Source organism: Penaeus vannamei, chromosome 10 (assembly GCF_042767895.1).
Source record: "Penaeus vannamei isolate JL-2024 chromosome 10, ASM4276789v1, whole genome shotgun sequence".
Lineage (NCBI taxonomy): Eukaryota > Metazoa > Arthropoda > Malacostraca > Decapoda > Penaeidae > Penaeus > Penaeus vannamei.
The window spans coordinates 14,219,899-14,237,398 of NC_091558.1; the positions used below are offsets into that span (position 1 = coordinate 14,219,899).

Genomic DNA, 17,500 nt, shown 5'->3' on the forward strand with positions numbered 1-17,500 from the left:
TGTGTATGTGTGTGTGTGTGTGTGTGTGTGTGTGTGTGTGTGTGTGTGTGTGTGTGTGTGTGTGTGTGTGTGTGTGTGTGTGTGTGTGTGTGTGTGTGTGTGTGCGTGCGTGTCACACACACACACACACATACATATGCACACACGTGAGTATGTATGAATATGGGTATGCATATGTGTGTACAAAGTGCATGTGAATTTGTGTGTTTGTATATGTATCTTTGCGTCTAAGTATGTATGATTTGCAGAAGTAATCATATTTTTTATTACATTTAGTCTCTTTGGTGCTTACCGAATCCCTTCTGTCCTTCCAGCAACGACACCGCAGCGATAACCAAGTGAACAGGAGGAAATCCTACGTGTTAAGGAATGGCCAACTGGCGGAAGAGATGTGGAGTAAGGTAAGACTGGTGCATTTTTTTTCTGTCTTTTTCGTTTCTTTTGTTCGCTCCCTTCCCGGAAATCAAATCGAACCGGTACTTAAGATTGACAAGTTAGAAACATGATACTTCAATGTTGGGAGAAAGAATTGGTTGTTGGGAGGCGGTGGGAGCGACAACAAGGGTTTGGTATGTTACGTGTCTTCATGTAGTATGCAGCGTGGGCGCGGTGGTGCCATGACCAAAGAGCTCTGTATCATTTTGTTGAAAATGAACTTCCCCTCGAAAAAGGTCGATAGAATGGCTTATTAGTGTAGGAGTGATTAAAGAGCAGCTCCAGCGGGTCTGGTTTAAATATATCAGCCGCTGTTTTTTTGTTTTTTGTTTTCTCTTTTTTTCGAGTTCTGTGATGGAGGCATTTTATTTTAATCAAATCACCATGTATCCACGTCTAGTGCCCTTCTTAAAAATGTATAACTTTTATTTTTTATTGTTGTATTTCGATTTTATTTTATTTTTATTTTATTTATTTATTTATTTATTTATTTTTGTTTGCAGGTGGAAGTGGGCGATGTGATCCGAATGGAGAATAATCAGTTTGTGGCCGCCGACGTCTTGCTGCTGTCCACATCTGAACCCAACGGCCTTTGCTATATTGAAACATCGGAGTTGGACGGGTAAGCCTCGTGGAATTGTGGCTTGAAATGTGCCGAAAATGAAGAAAGGCAGTCCATTTAAATTTTGACTATTTATTATTATTGTTATTATTATTATTATTATTGGTAGGTAGCGTGTTTAAAACATATTGCGGAAATTTTCATGGAATTGTGCCTGGCCAATGATACTCTATTTGTATTTTTCTTCATTGCCTCGTTTCTGTTGCATGTAGGGAGACCAACCTCAAGTCCAAGCAGTGTCTGCCGGAGACGGAGGAGTTCGGGCAAGATGTTGGCCGCATCGGGTCATTTCAGGGGGAAATTCGGTGTGAACCCCCGAACAACCAGCTTAATAAGTTCGATGGGACCTTGTACTGGGATAACCAAGCGTAAGTGCGGTTGTGGACGCGCGCACGTGCATGCACACACTCACACACACACGCTCACACACACACGCTCACACACACACGCTCACACACACACGCTCACACACACACGCTCACACACACACACACACACACACTCACTCACTCACTCACTCACTCACTCACTCACTCACTCACTCACTCACTCACTCACTCACTCACTCACTCACTCACTCACTCACTCACTCACTCACTCACTCACTCACTCACTCACTCACTCACTCACTCACTCACTCACTCACTCACTCATTCATTCACTCATTCATACCCACCCACCCACCCACCCACCTGCATACATACACACACAAGTAGGCATCATATGGTAACACATTATTGCATTTTCCAAACATTTTCGCAGCCAGAAAGGCTTATCACAAAACCACCTCATTCTCAGGCATCCTTTGGACAATGACAAGATCCTTCTGCGCGGTTGCATCCTCCGGAACACCCAGTGGTGCTACGGCGTGGTCATCTTCGCCGGCAAGGACACCAAACTCATGATGAATTCTGGGAAGACAAAGTTCAAACGCACAAGTATTGATAGATTGTTAAACTTCATTATTTTAGGGGTAAGCAGGACAGTTGTGATACAGTTGACTGTTCGTAAAGAAAATGAAAAAAGTGAAACATTTATTTACAGTTTTCCCCTTTTCCTTTTTATTTTTATTGTGGTACTGAGTTTTGATTTTTTCCATTTTACAGATTGTATTTTTTCTGCTTTCTATGTGCCTATTTTGCACTGTAGCCTGTGGAATATGGGAGACATTGACAGGTTTGTATCTACTGATTATGTACAATTAATGAACATAGTATTGGAAACACTGCATATTATTTATATGAAAAACAGCTCTCTTAACCCAATGAAGGCATAAATAGAAAAATAATTATATATTGATAATTAACATAGCAATGATGATAATAACAACAGTAAAGCAGATGATAATGGTATCAATAATGATAAAAGAACAAGTGTCCATGCTCAGCTTACAAACATGTAAAACTTCGTTTTCCAGGTCAGCACTTCAGAATTTTCCTGCCATGGGATAGTCTTGTACCACCAGAGCCAGCTGGTGGTGCTGCTGTGATAGCCCTCTTGGTCTTTTTCTCATATGCCATTGTCCTGAACACCGTTGTGCCTATTTCTCTGTATGTTAGGTAAGTATCAGTGCGAGTTCCTTTCTAATATTTCTTTTGGCATTTTTATTATGTTTAATTTTTTTTCTGAGATGATGATACAGATTTTTGAGATATACCAATTCAGGCTTGAAAAAGGTTTAAGAGTGTGTACAGATTAGTTATGGTCAATGAACAGTATTAGTGTTAAAAGAACTGATTAAGTCTTTGAACATTGTAACAAAGCATATGCCAGAAGTAAGATAATTTATCATATTGTGATTTTTGAGGTTATATAAGTATTGAAGTTAATTCCTCTGTTTTTAATTGTGATTGCTGTGTAACAACCAAATGTTTTTAACAAAATTATAACTAATAAAGACATTGTCATAATTTTCAAAATGCATTTGTGATTTGCTAACAGTTTTTATAACTTTTTTTATCTTTTCAGTGTGGAAGTAATTCGATTATGCCAGAGTTTCCTCATCAATTGGGATGTTGCCCTTTGTTATGCTCCTACTGGGGTGCATGCAAAAGCACGCACAACCACCCTGAATGAGGAGCTTGGCCAGATTGAATATATTTTCTCAGACAAGACTGGAACTTTAACACAGGTAAAGTAAGATAGAATTCACAGGTAGAATATTGGCAAAGAAAAAGCTGTAATCTAAGGACCACAAACTGTTTATATTATTATCCCCCTGTTGCTGTTTCAGATTACATAACATTATAATAAGAATGAGATAAATGAAAAGTGAAATATGATTTATTCAGAGTAGCAGGATGAGTCTTAAGCATACATCATGCAAATAACTTGTGCCTGCATTCCAATTTGCAGTTAGATATACCTATACTTTCTCATTGAAGTATAATACATGACCTTTGTCTCACCCATATAATCAAGCTTGCATTCAATTGAAATTGGGGATGAACAAGTTTTGACAAAGATTTTTTGTTAACTTAAAGTGAATGAAGTACAGTTTTAATAAACACTCTTCCTTCCTCTGTCTGAGAAATGAAACAGTGTTTTTTTTTGTCATTGCAGAATATTATGACATTCAACAAATGTTCCATAGCTGGAAGATCATTTGGAGATATCATAGATCCGAGAACAGGTGAAAGTTTGGAAATTAATGAGGTAAGTTAACTTTTATTGATGACTATAACTGACAGACATTATGTAAATATGTATTTGCATTCACATACAATATGATTATATCTGCATATTCAGAAGTATATGAGTATTGATAAACTATTTTTGGAAGATCATAGCATAGATCACAAAAACTATAATTTGCTGATTCCAGTATATTAGATTCCAAATTGTTTAAAGATTAGATATTTTTTGAATCAGTAATACAGAATATGTTGATATCATTGCGAAGGGAAATGTATTATTACTGTGGATTGGTGTAAATATGACAAGTTTTGTATATTTTGTAATTATTTAGATGTTATAGTTATTTCAGCCAATTATACTTACATATATCTTGCGCTTTCATTTTTTTTTTTTAGCATTTTTTTTTTGTACAAAAATGTATAAAAGAAAAGAATCCTAATATTTTAGAAAGGTCATAGATATCTGCTTGGTGACAGAACTGCTTCAACTCATTAGGTTTCAGGGATAAGCCATTGGTGACTGCAACTTATTCATAGAGTATTTAAGACATTATGAGGACACAGAGCATCTTCATATTGCATGTTGATATCTGTGGCTTCAATTTGCTTGCATGTGCCTTTGATGCTTATATTTTATTTTTACATTTGGAAAGTTTTTAGTGCATGGATGCATTTTTTATTTGAGTGCTGTTCAAGATAATTAGATAATTTGAGATTTTTTTTTTCAAGTCCCCGAAGATTAAAAGTTCTTTCTAATGGAGAGCTTTTTATGTGCTTGCAACTGGAATTACTTTAGGTGTGGAGTGACCCATACCTAAGTGAATTGATATTTGAGATGATGTAATGACATAGCAAATACAATGAGGCATAGCAATTGGTAATAGTTTCCTTGAAAGAATGTTGGCTACTTTACATACATGTAGACAGGTAATACAGGTTAATGATGACATTCATATAGGTAAAATGGTATGATTGTTCATATGTTATTGCATGCCTATAGGTTTGAGTGCAGGGTGCATGTGTGTTTGCATGGATGAAAGTGAATGCAAGAGTAAATATGATTGCAAGAGTGAGTGTGAGTGCAAGTGTGAGTGTAAATGCAGGTGTGAGTGTGAGAGCAGGTGTGACTGTAAGTGCAAGAGTGAGTGTGAGTGTATGTGTGATTATGTGTGTGTGTATGAGATTGTGTGTGAGTGTGTATGAGAGTGCCCATGAGAGTGCACATGAGTATGAGCGTGAGAATGCATGTGGAGTGCATGTAGGTGTGAGTGCGTGCATGTATGCGAAGTAGCGTGATTGTGTGTGTGTGATTGTGAGAGTGAGAACGAGTGTGTGTGTGTGTGTGTGTGTGTGTGTGTGTGTGTGTGTGTGTGTGTGTGTGTGTGTGTGTGTGTGTGTGTGTGTGTGTGTGTGTGTGTGTGTGTGTGTGTGTGTGTGTGTGTGTGTGTGTGTGCGTGTGTGCGTGCGTGCGTGTGAGTGTGCATGTGTCTGTGTTTTCTTAATATTTTTTTACTTGCTGTAATTATTATTTCTTCATACAAAAAAGACCTTTGCTTACTACATGTTTAATGAATATTTTGAATAAGTATGAAATGTGTATTGATAATTTGTCAAAGTGTTATAGATAAGTTGCAGATGATTTTCATGGTTTTTAGACAAATTGCAATATTGCTTTGAAAGCATATTTGATTGTCACTGCATATTCATCATAATGTATTTATAAAGGAAATTCTTATATTGAAGTCATTATCCACATATCTGATTGACAGATTGAAAGTTCTAGGAATTCAAAAGACTAATGAATTGCAGTTAAAAGGCATTTTAGCCATATTCTTAATTTCAAGAAAAGTAATCTGAAGTGATGTTTTAGACAACTGTTGTGCTGGTGTAGGACCTTTTATTTGGTAAGGTATTTCTGCTCTTGTAAAATGTACAATAAACTCTGCTTTTATGACTTTAGTGCTTATTTTTATTGTTATGTATTTCTAAAACCAGAAACCTGTGCTAGAGAATGTATGATTGTTTACTTGCTTCAGAATGTATAAAGTAATAAATGCTTATTATATGAATGCAAATGCTGCGCATAATAGTTTATGGGGATGATGAATTGTGTTTTAAAGTGTTAATAATCTACATTATTTATATTTGTGTCATCATTTTTGAAACTGATATTTCTGTACTGAGTATCAATTGATCATTTATTATATCAGTGATGTTATTTGTGAAATCTACTCATTTATAGTGTAATTTTAGTATAATGTAATATATGTTTTTGTGTGCATGCGTGTGTGTGTGTGTGTGTGGGTGTGCGTGTGTGTGTGTGTGGGGGGGGATACGTGTGTGTGCGTGCGTGTGTGCGTGCGTGTGTGCGTGTGTGTGTACGTGTGTGTGTGTGTGTGTACGTGTGTGTGAGAGAGTGTGTATGTAGGTGTGTGTGTGTGTGTGTGTGTGTGTGTGTGTGTGTGTGTGCGTGCGTGCGTGTGTGCGTGCGTGCGTGTGTGCGTGCGTGTGTGAGTGCGTGCGTGTGTGTGCGCATGTGTGTGCGTGTGTGTGTGTGTGTATGCGTGTGTGCGTGTGTGCGCGAGTATGTGTGTGTGTGTGTGTGTGTGTGTGTGTGTGTATGTGTGTGTGTGTGTGTGTGTGTGTGGGTGTGTGTGTGTGTGTGTGTGTGCGTGTGCGTGCGTGTGCGAGTGTGTGCGTGTAGGTGGGTGAGGGTGGGTGGGGCATGAGCATAAGCCTGTGTTTATACTTGGATAAGAGTTTTTATATTTGATTTATGAGCGAGTCATTGTGTCTGATATGATAACATTACCTTACAACATTTTATACTTCTGTTAATAATGGTGAAGTCAGGAACTTGGATCAGGAAGAAAACGAAGAAGTCATCAAGTCAGCGAAATGCCAACCTGAGAACACCACCTGATGCCACAGTGGACAACCTCATTGGTCCCTTAGATGAGACAGAGGTCAACCTGCTGAGTGATGAAGAGTACCGACAGGTAGATGCTTGGGCACGACAAAGTCCATCGACTCCTGAGTTCTGTCGAAGTGATTTTAATGGCACGGGACGGCTGGGCCAATTCCCTGGCAGCCTTGGCAGGGGGATGGAGCAGAGTTGTTCAATTGATTTACTGGATCTCTCTTCTTCAGATTCCGAATCAAGCCAGCAAAAGCCAGTAACTAACATTCTCACCTGTCCTGCTCTGTTCTGCTTGCTGTTAGCCATATGTAATGATTGTTGGGATAGGTGTTTCAAGGATACACTTAACCCATTCTTTTGCTGCTTTGTTTGCAGAATTGGGCAGATTCTGTAGAGGTTGACTCCCTATTCTGGTCGATTAATGAGTATTCAGTGGCTTTCAGTTAATAGAGTACTTATCTTATGCTTTCTTTTTAAATGCCAGTATTAGGGTTTAGAAGATATAATATTCAGACAGATGTGTAGACCTTCATACTAAATCAAGAAAATAATAAATGGGGTAATCATTAAGTATTTATTAAATATAAAGTGATAATTATCTTTTTTTCTTAACAACAGAAAAACAGTATCCTTTACTCTTTATCCAAACAATAATTCATACAGACCAGGTGACTCTCCACAATGTAACACTGTTTCTTGTAACACTTGTCTCCTTTTCTCTCAATACATGCTGTTAATATAACTACCATATCCATATTTATGTTTAAAAGTAGTCTGTTATAACCTCGGTAGCATAGCTAGGGATGGGGTAGAGGGAGGTAATTTTTTACTGGTCCCCATTGTTTTATTTTTCTTTTATGGGAGAAAGAAATTTTTGTCAAGTGAGTTGCTGATTTTTCTTTTTTTTTTTTATCTTGGTTTAACGTAAAAAATGTTTAGGGCCTCTTAAGGAACCTATCCTCCCCAGGCCCCCAAATGTCTAGCTATGGTACTGCATAAACCAGTATTTCCCAGTCAGTAGGTTGTGAACCCTAAGGTGGTTGCAGAGGTGCAGGAGAAGGGGTCATTGAAGTGTTGGAGTTTTGGGAAGGAGGTCATGATTGGAAACATGTTGGGATCCACTGGTATAAACACTTCTATGTTAAGTTCCATGTTCCATTGAAATTTTTAAAAACAATAATTACTCTGTTATTGTTGTTAATAATTGTGATTACCATTGTATCTTAGTTTTGCTTTTAACATGGAAAAGGTAAATAAGATGGATATATTCCTTAGAAATATTTTTTTCAAAATAATTTTTTAACTGATATTCTGCAAGTAATTTCTTCATATCATATCACTGATATAAATCTTTGATCAAGACTAGTGTTATATTGTAAATTGAAAGGGAAGAGGACTAAATATATATATTAAAATAAGTAATATATCCTCATTTACTTTAGATTTCTAAGTAATAACAATACATTTTTAATTCTTGTTTAAAAAGGGTTCTTCATAGTTTGCTCAAATTTAACCTGTTTAACACTCATTCTCTCTGTTTTATATAATCTATCAGGGGAATTTGTAATGACAATAATCTTGGATTTGAATAATTTGTGGATATGATAACTTGGTCACTATAATATTCATGGTAATGGTAATATTATAGAAAGATGATTTCATATGGCTCTGTAATAAGTGATGCATATGAAAATTTAAAATTAGATATACATTTTTGTTCTTTAAAAATATTCATCTTTAAACAAACGATTATGTGCACTTGTGCACAAATTTTGCTCAGCTGAAGGAGCACATTTTCAGAATGAACGAAAAGGGTGTTTGATGTTTGAAAGACTGTATAGGTTTGCCAAGCTGTTAATTTTATGGTAAAGAGATATATTTATGTTATTGTGCATGATTAACTCAATCATGGCCAAGAATCTCATCCAGTCAGCCACTTGAGTAAGATATCAGAAGCATGGAAGATATACATTTACCCTGCTCTCCATGCTCTTGGCTGTGGCATAAAGTTTCTTAGAATGTGAGACAGAAAGGAGACCTTAAGGATCTGTTTCTCCTTAGTGACAGTAGTCAGAGAAAAACAAGCAAACAAATGTTTAGCATGCACAACTTAGAGCAGGCCAAATGCGCTTAAACTTATAGGACATCACCTTGATCTGGGTGACAGTTTAGCCATGACATGATAGGACACCAGTTATCATGAGTGGGTTATATTTATCCTCATCCTGGTAGGTCCTGAGACTGGAGCTGTATTGTAAATGAAAAGGGAAGAGGATTGATTTTCTTTCAAAAGAAAACTGAATTACTGAGAACTGTATATCCACTTTTAGGAAATTAAGTTACAAGACATACTAGCGCAATATTACATTCAGAGATGGGTGTGTAATTTATTTAGTGTACCATATTACTCATGAAACTAAAAAAATATTGTGACAATATTATTACGAGATGTTATTATTTTTCCTACCTTTTTCACTCATTTATTATATAGTTGTATGAAATTATATAATTAATAAATGCATATACTATTATTTATCATATTTACCAATTTGATATTGATTTTGTAAAACCTTATAACATTAGATTTACTTGTAGGTATTTATACAATGTAGTCCCTTGTAAAGAATGTAGGTGCCAGTAAAAAATGGTATAGATATTTCTTAAGCGTTTCTAATGTTGCGTTAATCCTTGTGTCAGTGGTATTAATGGATAATAAATCCTCAATTTACATTGTTAATTGAGAAACATTATATATTTAGATTGTAAAATTTAGTGTGAACAAGTATGATTGAATATTGTAATTGCATCTCTGTATGATTCTAAAATTTCTTGTAAATTGTACATCAAATTCTTGGTATTAGTATGGAATAGAATTATCATTATGATGAATTAAATAGTATCTGAACATTGTAGCAATGTGCGTACTCTGTACTTCTGTGCTTTTTTTAAAGAATTTGATAACTTGATGCCATTTTGTTATAAATAAGTGATATTAATTGAATAATCATGTAATGACTATAAAAATTTATGCTGCATGCACCATAAATTATTGAGCATGTGATTAACATAGCTAATATAACAGTGTACTAATTTCAAAACTAAAATTATTCTGTTCCGCCTGATATTCTTTTTAATGATTTTTCAGTTCTTTTTAGAATGTTGTTTTCTTTTGATATGATTACAAAGCATTTTTGTTTGTCAGAATATATTGAATGATACAGGTAACTATAGTTATAGTGTGCATGCAAGCAAAAGTTTGAACTTTGCATGAATAATCTAGGGTTAGAGTAGGTCTTTGAGAGTAACTATCATAACTTTTTCCAGTACACAAGATCAGTAGATTTGTCACACAACCCATACCATGAGTCAAGCTTCAAGTTTTACGACCACGCACTGACGGATGCTCTAGATGCAAGTGATCCCAGCTGTGAGCTCTTCTTTCGACTCCTTGCACTTTGTCACACTGTGATGTCAGAGGATAAGAATGGTAAGTTCCTTATGGCTCTGAGGCTGGAAAATTGACTTTTTTTTTAGTTGTGCTAAATAATTCTGTGAATAAGATGATCTCATTTATAGAAAGGTATCCTTTATATTACTCTTAAAATCATGTATACTTTGGAATATTTCAGTGTTAAAGTTAGAATTCATAGAATGATAAGATGTCCAGGAATTATTAAAAAGAAGAAAAGAAAAAACATATATATATATATATATATATATATATATATATATATATATATATTTATATATATATATGTATATATATATATATATCTTTTTTCTTTTCTTCTTTTATATATATATATATATATATATATATATATATATATATATATATATATATATATATATATAATTTATTTATTTATTTATTTATTTATTTGTTTATTTGTTTATTTATTTATTTTTATTTTTTTATATTGTTTACTCTTTTTTAATATAATATTTACCATTGCATTTATTATTTCAGGAAAACTGGAATACCAAGCACAGTCACCAGATGAGGCCGCGTTGGTCTCAGCTGCTCGCAACTTTGGTTTTGTTTTCCTTTCTCGCACACCAAATAGTATTACCATATCAGTAAGTGGATACTCTTATTGAAGCCATTGACTGTTTCAATCTTTGATATTTGAATACAGTTCTAGTGCAGGAAGTGCCAGTCATCATTTTATCTGTCAGCATTATAATTGCATTATAAGTACATGAAACACCTAGTTAAGGAGGTACTTTAAAACATGAATCATATTGGTAATTGAAGTAAAGGTATATAAACTTATGCCATTAAACTTATATATCTTCTCATCCTCAGGCAAAAGGAACTGAAGAAATGTATGAGCTGCTTTGTATCCTTGACTTTAATAATGTCAGGAAAAGAATGTCGGTCATTCTCAAGAGAGATGGTAAAATACGACTATATTGTAAAGGTGCTGACTCCATCATATATGAAAGATTAAAAGATGGACAAGAGAGTTTGAAATATCATACTCAGGAGCATCTGAATGTAAGTTTCAAAGATTTTTGTTCCCCCATTTGTAAAACTTGATATGAAATTTTCTAAAGAATTAAACATTATTTTCTTTGAAATCTTCATATGAGATTACAAATGATAATCACTATATTATCAGTGTTTGTGTCTTTGACTTTTTTGTATTAATTTTTGTTTTTAAAAGAACCAATTTGTCTATCTGTTGTCTTTGAGGCAACCAACATTTTCTTGATAAGAAATTTTACTTTTACATTTCAGAAATTTGCAGGAGAAGGTTTGCGAACACTATGCCTTGCATACAAGGATTTAGATGGAGAATATTTTCAAGTAGGTCAATGCCTTTGGGTTTTATAGGTCAAGAGATTTTGATGTTTGCTGTACATATTTATAATTTTTTTTAGTTTTGAATAATTCCTAGGTTTGGTAAATTAAGATTTTTTTCTGTAATAACTTACTTTTCAATTTCTATGATAACCAGTTTTTTACATATACCACTCTATATGTGATGTACAAGAAATGAATGTGATAATGTAAAGAGACGCACTTCACCCTCAGAATTGGAAAGCTCGGCATCATGAAGCTGCCATTTCTCTGGACAGGCGAGAGGAGAAATTGGATGCTATTTATGAAGAGATTGAAAAGGATCTTATTCTTTTGGGTAATTCATTTCTTGTTGATTGAATCGGCCCAAGAAAGCATTGTTTGTTTTATTGTAGTACACTATATGAATGTATGCTGTCATATATTTATCAATTGTTCCTTATATTCATTACATAAATATTTTACAGGAGCTACAGCTATTGAGGACAAGCTGCAGGATGGAGTACCTCAGACCATAGCCAATCTTGCAATTGCTGGTATTAAGATCTGGGTGCTTACAGGTGACAAACAGGAAACTGCAATCAATATTGGTTATTCCTGCCAGGTATGTTTGATTTTTCCCCTTATCTATATCTTCCCTTTTTTCTTTATCTTTTCTTTCTTCTTGTTTTTCCTTGCTAACTCTTATTTTTCTTTCTTTCTTCCTTTTTTTCACAAATTTAATACAAAGAAGAATGTCATGCGTATCTATATGAAACATCCTTATGAAGAATAGAATGATATTTATGTTAACTTGTGTTTGAACTAAAGTACACTGGTATTAATTTGATGAACCATTGTTTACGACTATTGTTTCCTCTAGTTGTTGACAGATGATATGCTTGACATCTTCATCATTGATGCCCACACTGCCTCAGAAGTTGAAGATCAGCTCAAAAAATATCGTGAGGAAATTCGCAATGTGAATGCCACAAGTCAACCACAGACAAACTTATCAGTTGTCACATTCAGGTAAAGAGCCTTTTTATTGAATAGTTTAGTGGTATGAGTACAATATGGTTACGCTCCTGTTTTTGATATTGAGTCTTATCAAAGTAGATATGTTATTGTAGTGTATTTTCATAGTATTATTTTTCCCTTTTTTTTACCATCAACTATTCCTGAGATCTGACGGTTAAAAGACAGTACTCATGTAGACTGACTTTATGTGTACACTGTTTAGTTTTTTATCAGTGTGAATTGACCGGAAAGCAAAAATATTCACTGCATGCATTATTGAGAATATTGATTTGTCTTTGCATGACTCTAGTATATGAATACAAATTTCACAGTATGCAAGAGTGGTATGTATTAGGTTAAGTATTTTACTACTTTTTTTCAGAGTAAGTTGCTTTTTTTGTAGATGTTTAGTATAAAAGATGGTAATGTTATGTTTATTGTTTTTATGCACAACAAGGCATCTTTTCCTTTTATTTAGCTGGCCTTAATAGAATATTTTTTTTTGAGAGAGAGAGAGAGAGAGAACATCTATTGTTTATAAAGAGCTGGGTCTAATTCCTTGATGTCAAAATTAGAGCATGATGCTATTGCATATCTGGAATGAAATGTGGAGTAGTCTAACAGTAGCCTTTATCAAACAATTAGCAAAGCATTTAACAATTGCAGGGCTAAAAATTTGCAGGCATTAATCCCCAGACAGTGGCGGAATTTAGATTATACAATATGATTATAGACTACATTGGAGCTCCCTACAAAGTTTTTACAACTGTGATTAATAAATAGCCTTCCCTATTTTTTTGTCTACTGGAAAATGTAAATTGACAGTCCAGTGGAAGCTATGTTACATTCTTAATATCCCTTTTAGATAAGAAATATACATCTATGCTGTGATGATAGTGCAATTTTATTCAAGCCTCACATAACTCATTTTTTGCCTGATGTAACACCAAAAACTTAAACATTCTGAAGAAATGCACTGAAATTAATTTTGTAATTCGGTGTTAAAGATTACTTTTAATTTGATAAAAGTGGGAAGGCCAGCTGATCAATCAAAAAGCATTCACTTTACTCTAGTTAACAGCAGCAGCACATTGTCAATTTAGGTAGTTGTTTGTGAGGATAAACACTGCACAGCCTATGTGAAGAATAATTTTTAGATATGTGTATTTGATAAAAGTGTCTGTATAAAACAAAGCTGACAATTGTATATGAAGCTTAGTAGAAGCACAAATTGCAGTTCAGTTCCATCAGTTAATTTGCTTCTAAATGTTTTACATATAGCACACAGGTGACTGCCATGGTAATGTTACCTTAAGAAAGGGCACTCCCCACAGATGCCATTTCAAATTCATGTGTGAATTTCACTTGCTTATGTATTTAGTCTCACCTGCTTTTATTTTGTTGGGACCTTTAAGGACATGAAATTAATGGAAAAAAATTATTTAAAGATTATATTTTAATCAGAAGTAGTATTTATTATTTCCTTAATTTACTGTGGTTTTTAATTATAATAACTTAAGATTTTTATTTATATCAGTAATTATAAGATTGATAAGAAAACACATTGGATTCGGGTAACATGACCATCGTGTCATGAAAAAAATTGGCTGAGGGCGAAGATGATAAGAACTTATTATCACAAAAAAATTGGGTAAAGGCCATGGTGACCGGAATGTGACTCATCATGAGTGCACAAAGATCTGGGAGGAAGATTAGACTCAGTGGTCTTTTATTACCACTACTAAATAAGAGTAGAATGCACAGATCCATGAGCCATGCCTAGAAAAGTACTGTCTCCAGGAAGGATACTATTACCATGTCAGGATGCAGTTCCTACCTGCCATGACCAGTGGTCCTGGGTATTTTGCCCAAATACTGTAAAAATCACACAAATAACGCAGTGTTACATATTGTTAGAGTTATTGCACAGAATAGTAAGTTACAGAGGAACATGATAAGGAGAAGGAGTCTGCTCAAAGAAACAAATATAGACTGTGAAAAATGGCAAAAAAGATGATGATGATGTGATGATAAGGATAAGGATGATGATGATGATGATGATAATTATGATGACAATAATTATGATGATGATGATGATAATTATGATAATAATGGTGATGTTGATGATGAGGATGAGGATAACATTGCAAACAGGAGGCAAGGAGTATAGCAACTGCACATGAGTGTTCATGTTGGCCACATACCCAGGAGAGTTGCCACTCATTTAAGCCTAATGCCTGGATTTGGATCCACATGCTAGCTCCGAGGCACCTGAATCCCATGGGTTAATTAACACTGAGATAATCAGACACCTATTAGAATACTGGTTTTATGTTTGATTAGTGTTTTTATTAGTATTATTACTATGGATGGTATTGCAGTGTTTGTAGATGAGCCAGTGTTGTGTCATTTTTATTGAAAGATACCTCTCTCATGCTGCACAGATAGACCATATGTCAGAGTTCTTATTCAGTTACAAGTTTTGTAAAGTAATCAGTATACTTTCAAGAGTTTATCTTCTTGTCAGACTTTGAATAAAACTATTCTTAACAATTACTGGTGTATCACATAGTGTGTAAAGACATCAAAAAGTTCTCAAAGCAATGAAAATGCTCTTGATGCATCAAACTTGATGCATCACTCTCTCTCCAAGCAATTTCCCACTCAGGAAATGGATGCCTTGTTGTGCTGGTATTCTCACTGCCGTTTACATTGTTAGCATTTACAGCGATGAAGGCGTGGGGCAGGACACTCTGAGTGATGCTGGTGAGCCAAATGGAGGCTTTGCTCTGGTCATAAATGGCCACTCCTTGGTTTGGGCTCTCAGTCCCAAGTTCGAGCAGCTCTTCCTGGAAGTTGCCAGTCAGTGTAAGTAAAGGTTATATTTTCTTTTGGTTGAAATGTTTTTCATGTGGTATTGTTGCAATAATTGGTTTAATGCTGAAAGATAAAATGCTCCCAGATTTATCAGTTTGGAAATTCATATTAAGGAAAGTATAGAAATCAGACCTTTTCTGATATTACTCTGTTCAGACAAATATAAAAACTCTGAAAATATGAACACAAACATACAGAAACAGAAGTTATTTTTTCTTTCTACAGAGATCCATTAGTAATGGTTTTGTTGCTGTTTTTACTTTTTTTTCCCAAAAGGAAATTATTAGTTGATAACATAGAATATAGCCCCAAAGAGGAAGATATTTAAAAACAGATTTTCACCAATATGTTAGCCAGCACAATTGCAAAAGTGTCATATATTTCAGGTATGGAGTGTATATTGAATATTTATGAATTTGACAGGTAAATCCGTTATATGCTGTAGAGTGACACCCTTGCAAAAAGCCTTGGTTGTTGATTTGGTGAAACGCTACAAGAAAGCAGTGACTCTGGCAGTGGGTGATGGAGCTAATGATGTGTCAATGATTAAAAGTAAGTTCATAAGATTTACTAGTGTTCTGGATCAATCTTTTTGAATTTGTATGTTTGACTTGAAATAATTTTGGAATGTAATATTCATTGCAAAATGGTATTTCTAAAGTTCTTATACAGAGTTCAAAACAAAGGGAAAAGTCAAATTTTGTAAGACTGTCTAGTAATGTGGCATTGTATTATTTCCTTAGCTGCTCACATTGGAGTGGGCATATCTGGCCAGGAGGGCTTGCAAGCAGTCTTAGCATCAGATTATTCAGTGGCGCAGTTCCGATTTCTCGAGAGACTGTTGCTGGTGCATGGCCGTTGGTCCTATTACCGGATGTGCAAGTTCCTCAGATACTTCTTCTACAAAAACTTTGCTTTCACTTTATGCCACTTTTGGTTTGCCTTCTTTGTGGCATTCTCAGCACAGGTAAGAGAATATGCTTTAGTGCTTAGGTAGAGTGAATGTCTCAATAAAAAATATATTTTGGTAAAGAGCTGGCCTCATGATCTTTTTTTTTTTTTTTCATATAGATGTAGATGTTGTTCAAATCTAGAAGACCTGTTAATTTGGTAAAGGATGTTTTTAGTAGTGGTGGTGCAGTTCACAAGTTTGATTTTTTTTTTTTTACAGATTTTTCATTCAGTGAGATGACTGCTGCTGATATCACTTGAAAGGAAATCTAAACTTGTTTGGTTTCATTTTGTATTTCAGGTTCTTCTTGAAGATTTTCATAATTAATGAAGGTGTTCTAATGTTGTGCATATGATCTATTTCCATCTTTCAGACTGTGTATGATCCCTTCTTTATCTCGACCTACAACCTTTTTTATACCTCACTCCCTGTCCTGTGTTTGGGAATCATGGACCAAGATGTCGATGATTACTATAGTCGTCGTTTCCCCAAACTCTACAATCCTGGTCACACCAACAGATTTTTCAATAAACGAGTTTTTATGTGGAGTGCTGTTCATGGTGCCATTACCTCATTCCTCATATTGTCCATACCCTTTGGTGAGTGGTTGTGTGAGAGATGTTGTCTTGTACAGTTGTGTCACATTCACCTATAGCCTCTGTCACCATCACCTCGGTGTTTTACCTCACTAGATGTGTATGTACTTCAGCCAAGAAGACCGGAAACTTCAGACAGAGAATGTGTGAAGAGTCCTAGAGGTTTGTCTACACTAGATGTGGCAGTGAATGTTGATGTACTCTCTAGACAATACATGTGCTCCCCTCTCCCTCCCCACAAAGAAAAAAATCCAAGGAAAACCTTGTGTTTCCTGCAATCTGGAATCCAGTCCTTCAGTCACAAGTAGCTCTTTATGAGTGATAATATTTTGTCCAGGATGTCTCATCTGGTGTACCTTTTCCTTTTCTAGATGTGTCTTCAATGCAAGATGCATTATTGCAGCACATTGCAATTCGTCAAGGCTTTTTGTTCTTGATATTTTGGGGTTCAATATCAGTGGCTCTTTAGAAGTTAAGGAATCACTAGAAATGATAAGAAAATACCAGAATATATTCTGGTAAATATTGATATTAGTCCCATAAAGCATGAAGCTCTCAAGAAGTCTGTGTTTGAAAATGTTAAACACATTCCATTATTATTTTATTTTTTGAATGTACCACCAGCTTTGATCTGTAATGCTTGAGTGTGAAGTTAA

At 34.9% G+C, this 17,500-nt stretch overlaps 1 protein-coding gene across 5 annotated transcripts in view; it reads left to right on the forward strand.

Moving 5' to 3' along the window:
* The window catches only part of ATP8B (ATPase phospholipid transporting 8B), a 60,356-nt gene that overhangs the window by 33,773 nt on the left and 9,083 nt on the right, over positions 1–17,500 (forward strand). For 2 of the 5 annotated variants that reach the window (XM_070126377.1, XM_070126381.1), the window contains exons 4-22: positions 315–401; positions 939–1,057; positions 1,270–1,425; positions 1,856–2,030; positions 2,164–2,233; positions 2,475–2,616; positions 3,026–3,188; positions 3,620–3,712; positions 6,543–6,692; positions 9,938–10,100; positions 10,584–10,693; positions 10,923–11,114; positions 11,358–11,426; positions 11,655–11,757; positions 11,888–12,024; positions 12,283–12,431; positions 15,139–15,287; positions 15,720–15,848; positions 16,040–16,263. In XM_070126377.1, the coding sequence (XP_069982478.1) occupies positions 315–401; positions 939–1,057; positions 1,270–1,425; positions 1,856–2,030; positions 2,164–2,233; positions 2,475–2,616; positions 3,026–3,188; positions 3,620–3,712; positions 6,543–6,692; positions 9,938–10,100; positions 10,584–10,693; positions 10,923–11,114; positions 11,358–11,426; positions 11,655–11,757; positions 11,888–12,024; positions 12,283–12,431; positions 15,139–15,287; positions 15,720–15,848; positions 16,040–16,263 (2,580 nt within the window). The remainder of the gene's footprint in view (positions 1–314; positions 402–938; positions 1,058–1,269; positions 1,426–1,855; positions 2,031–2,163; positions 2,234–2,474; positions 2,617–3,025; positions 3,189–3,619; positions 3,713–6,542; positions 6,693–9,937; positions 10,101–10,583; positions 10,694–10,922; positions 11,115–11,357; positions 11,427–11,654; positions 11,758–11,887; positions 12,025–12,282; positions 12,432–15,138; positions 15,288–15,719; positions 15,849–16,039; positions 16,264–17,500) is intronic. The other 3 variants (XM_070126378.1, XM_070126379.1, XM_070126382.1) reach the window with 3 other exon arrangements.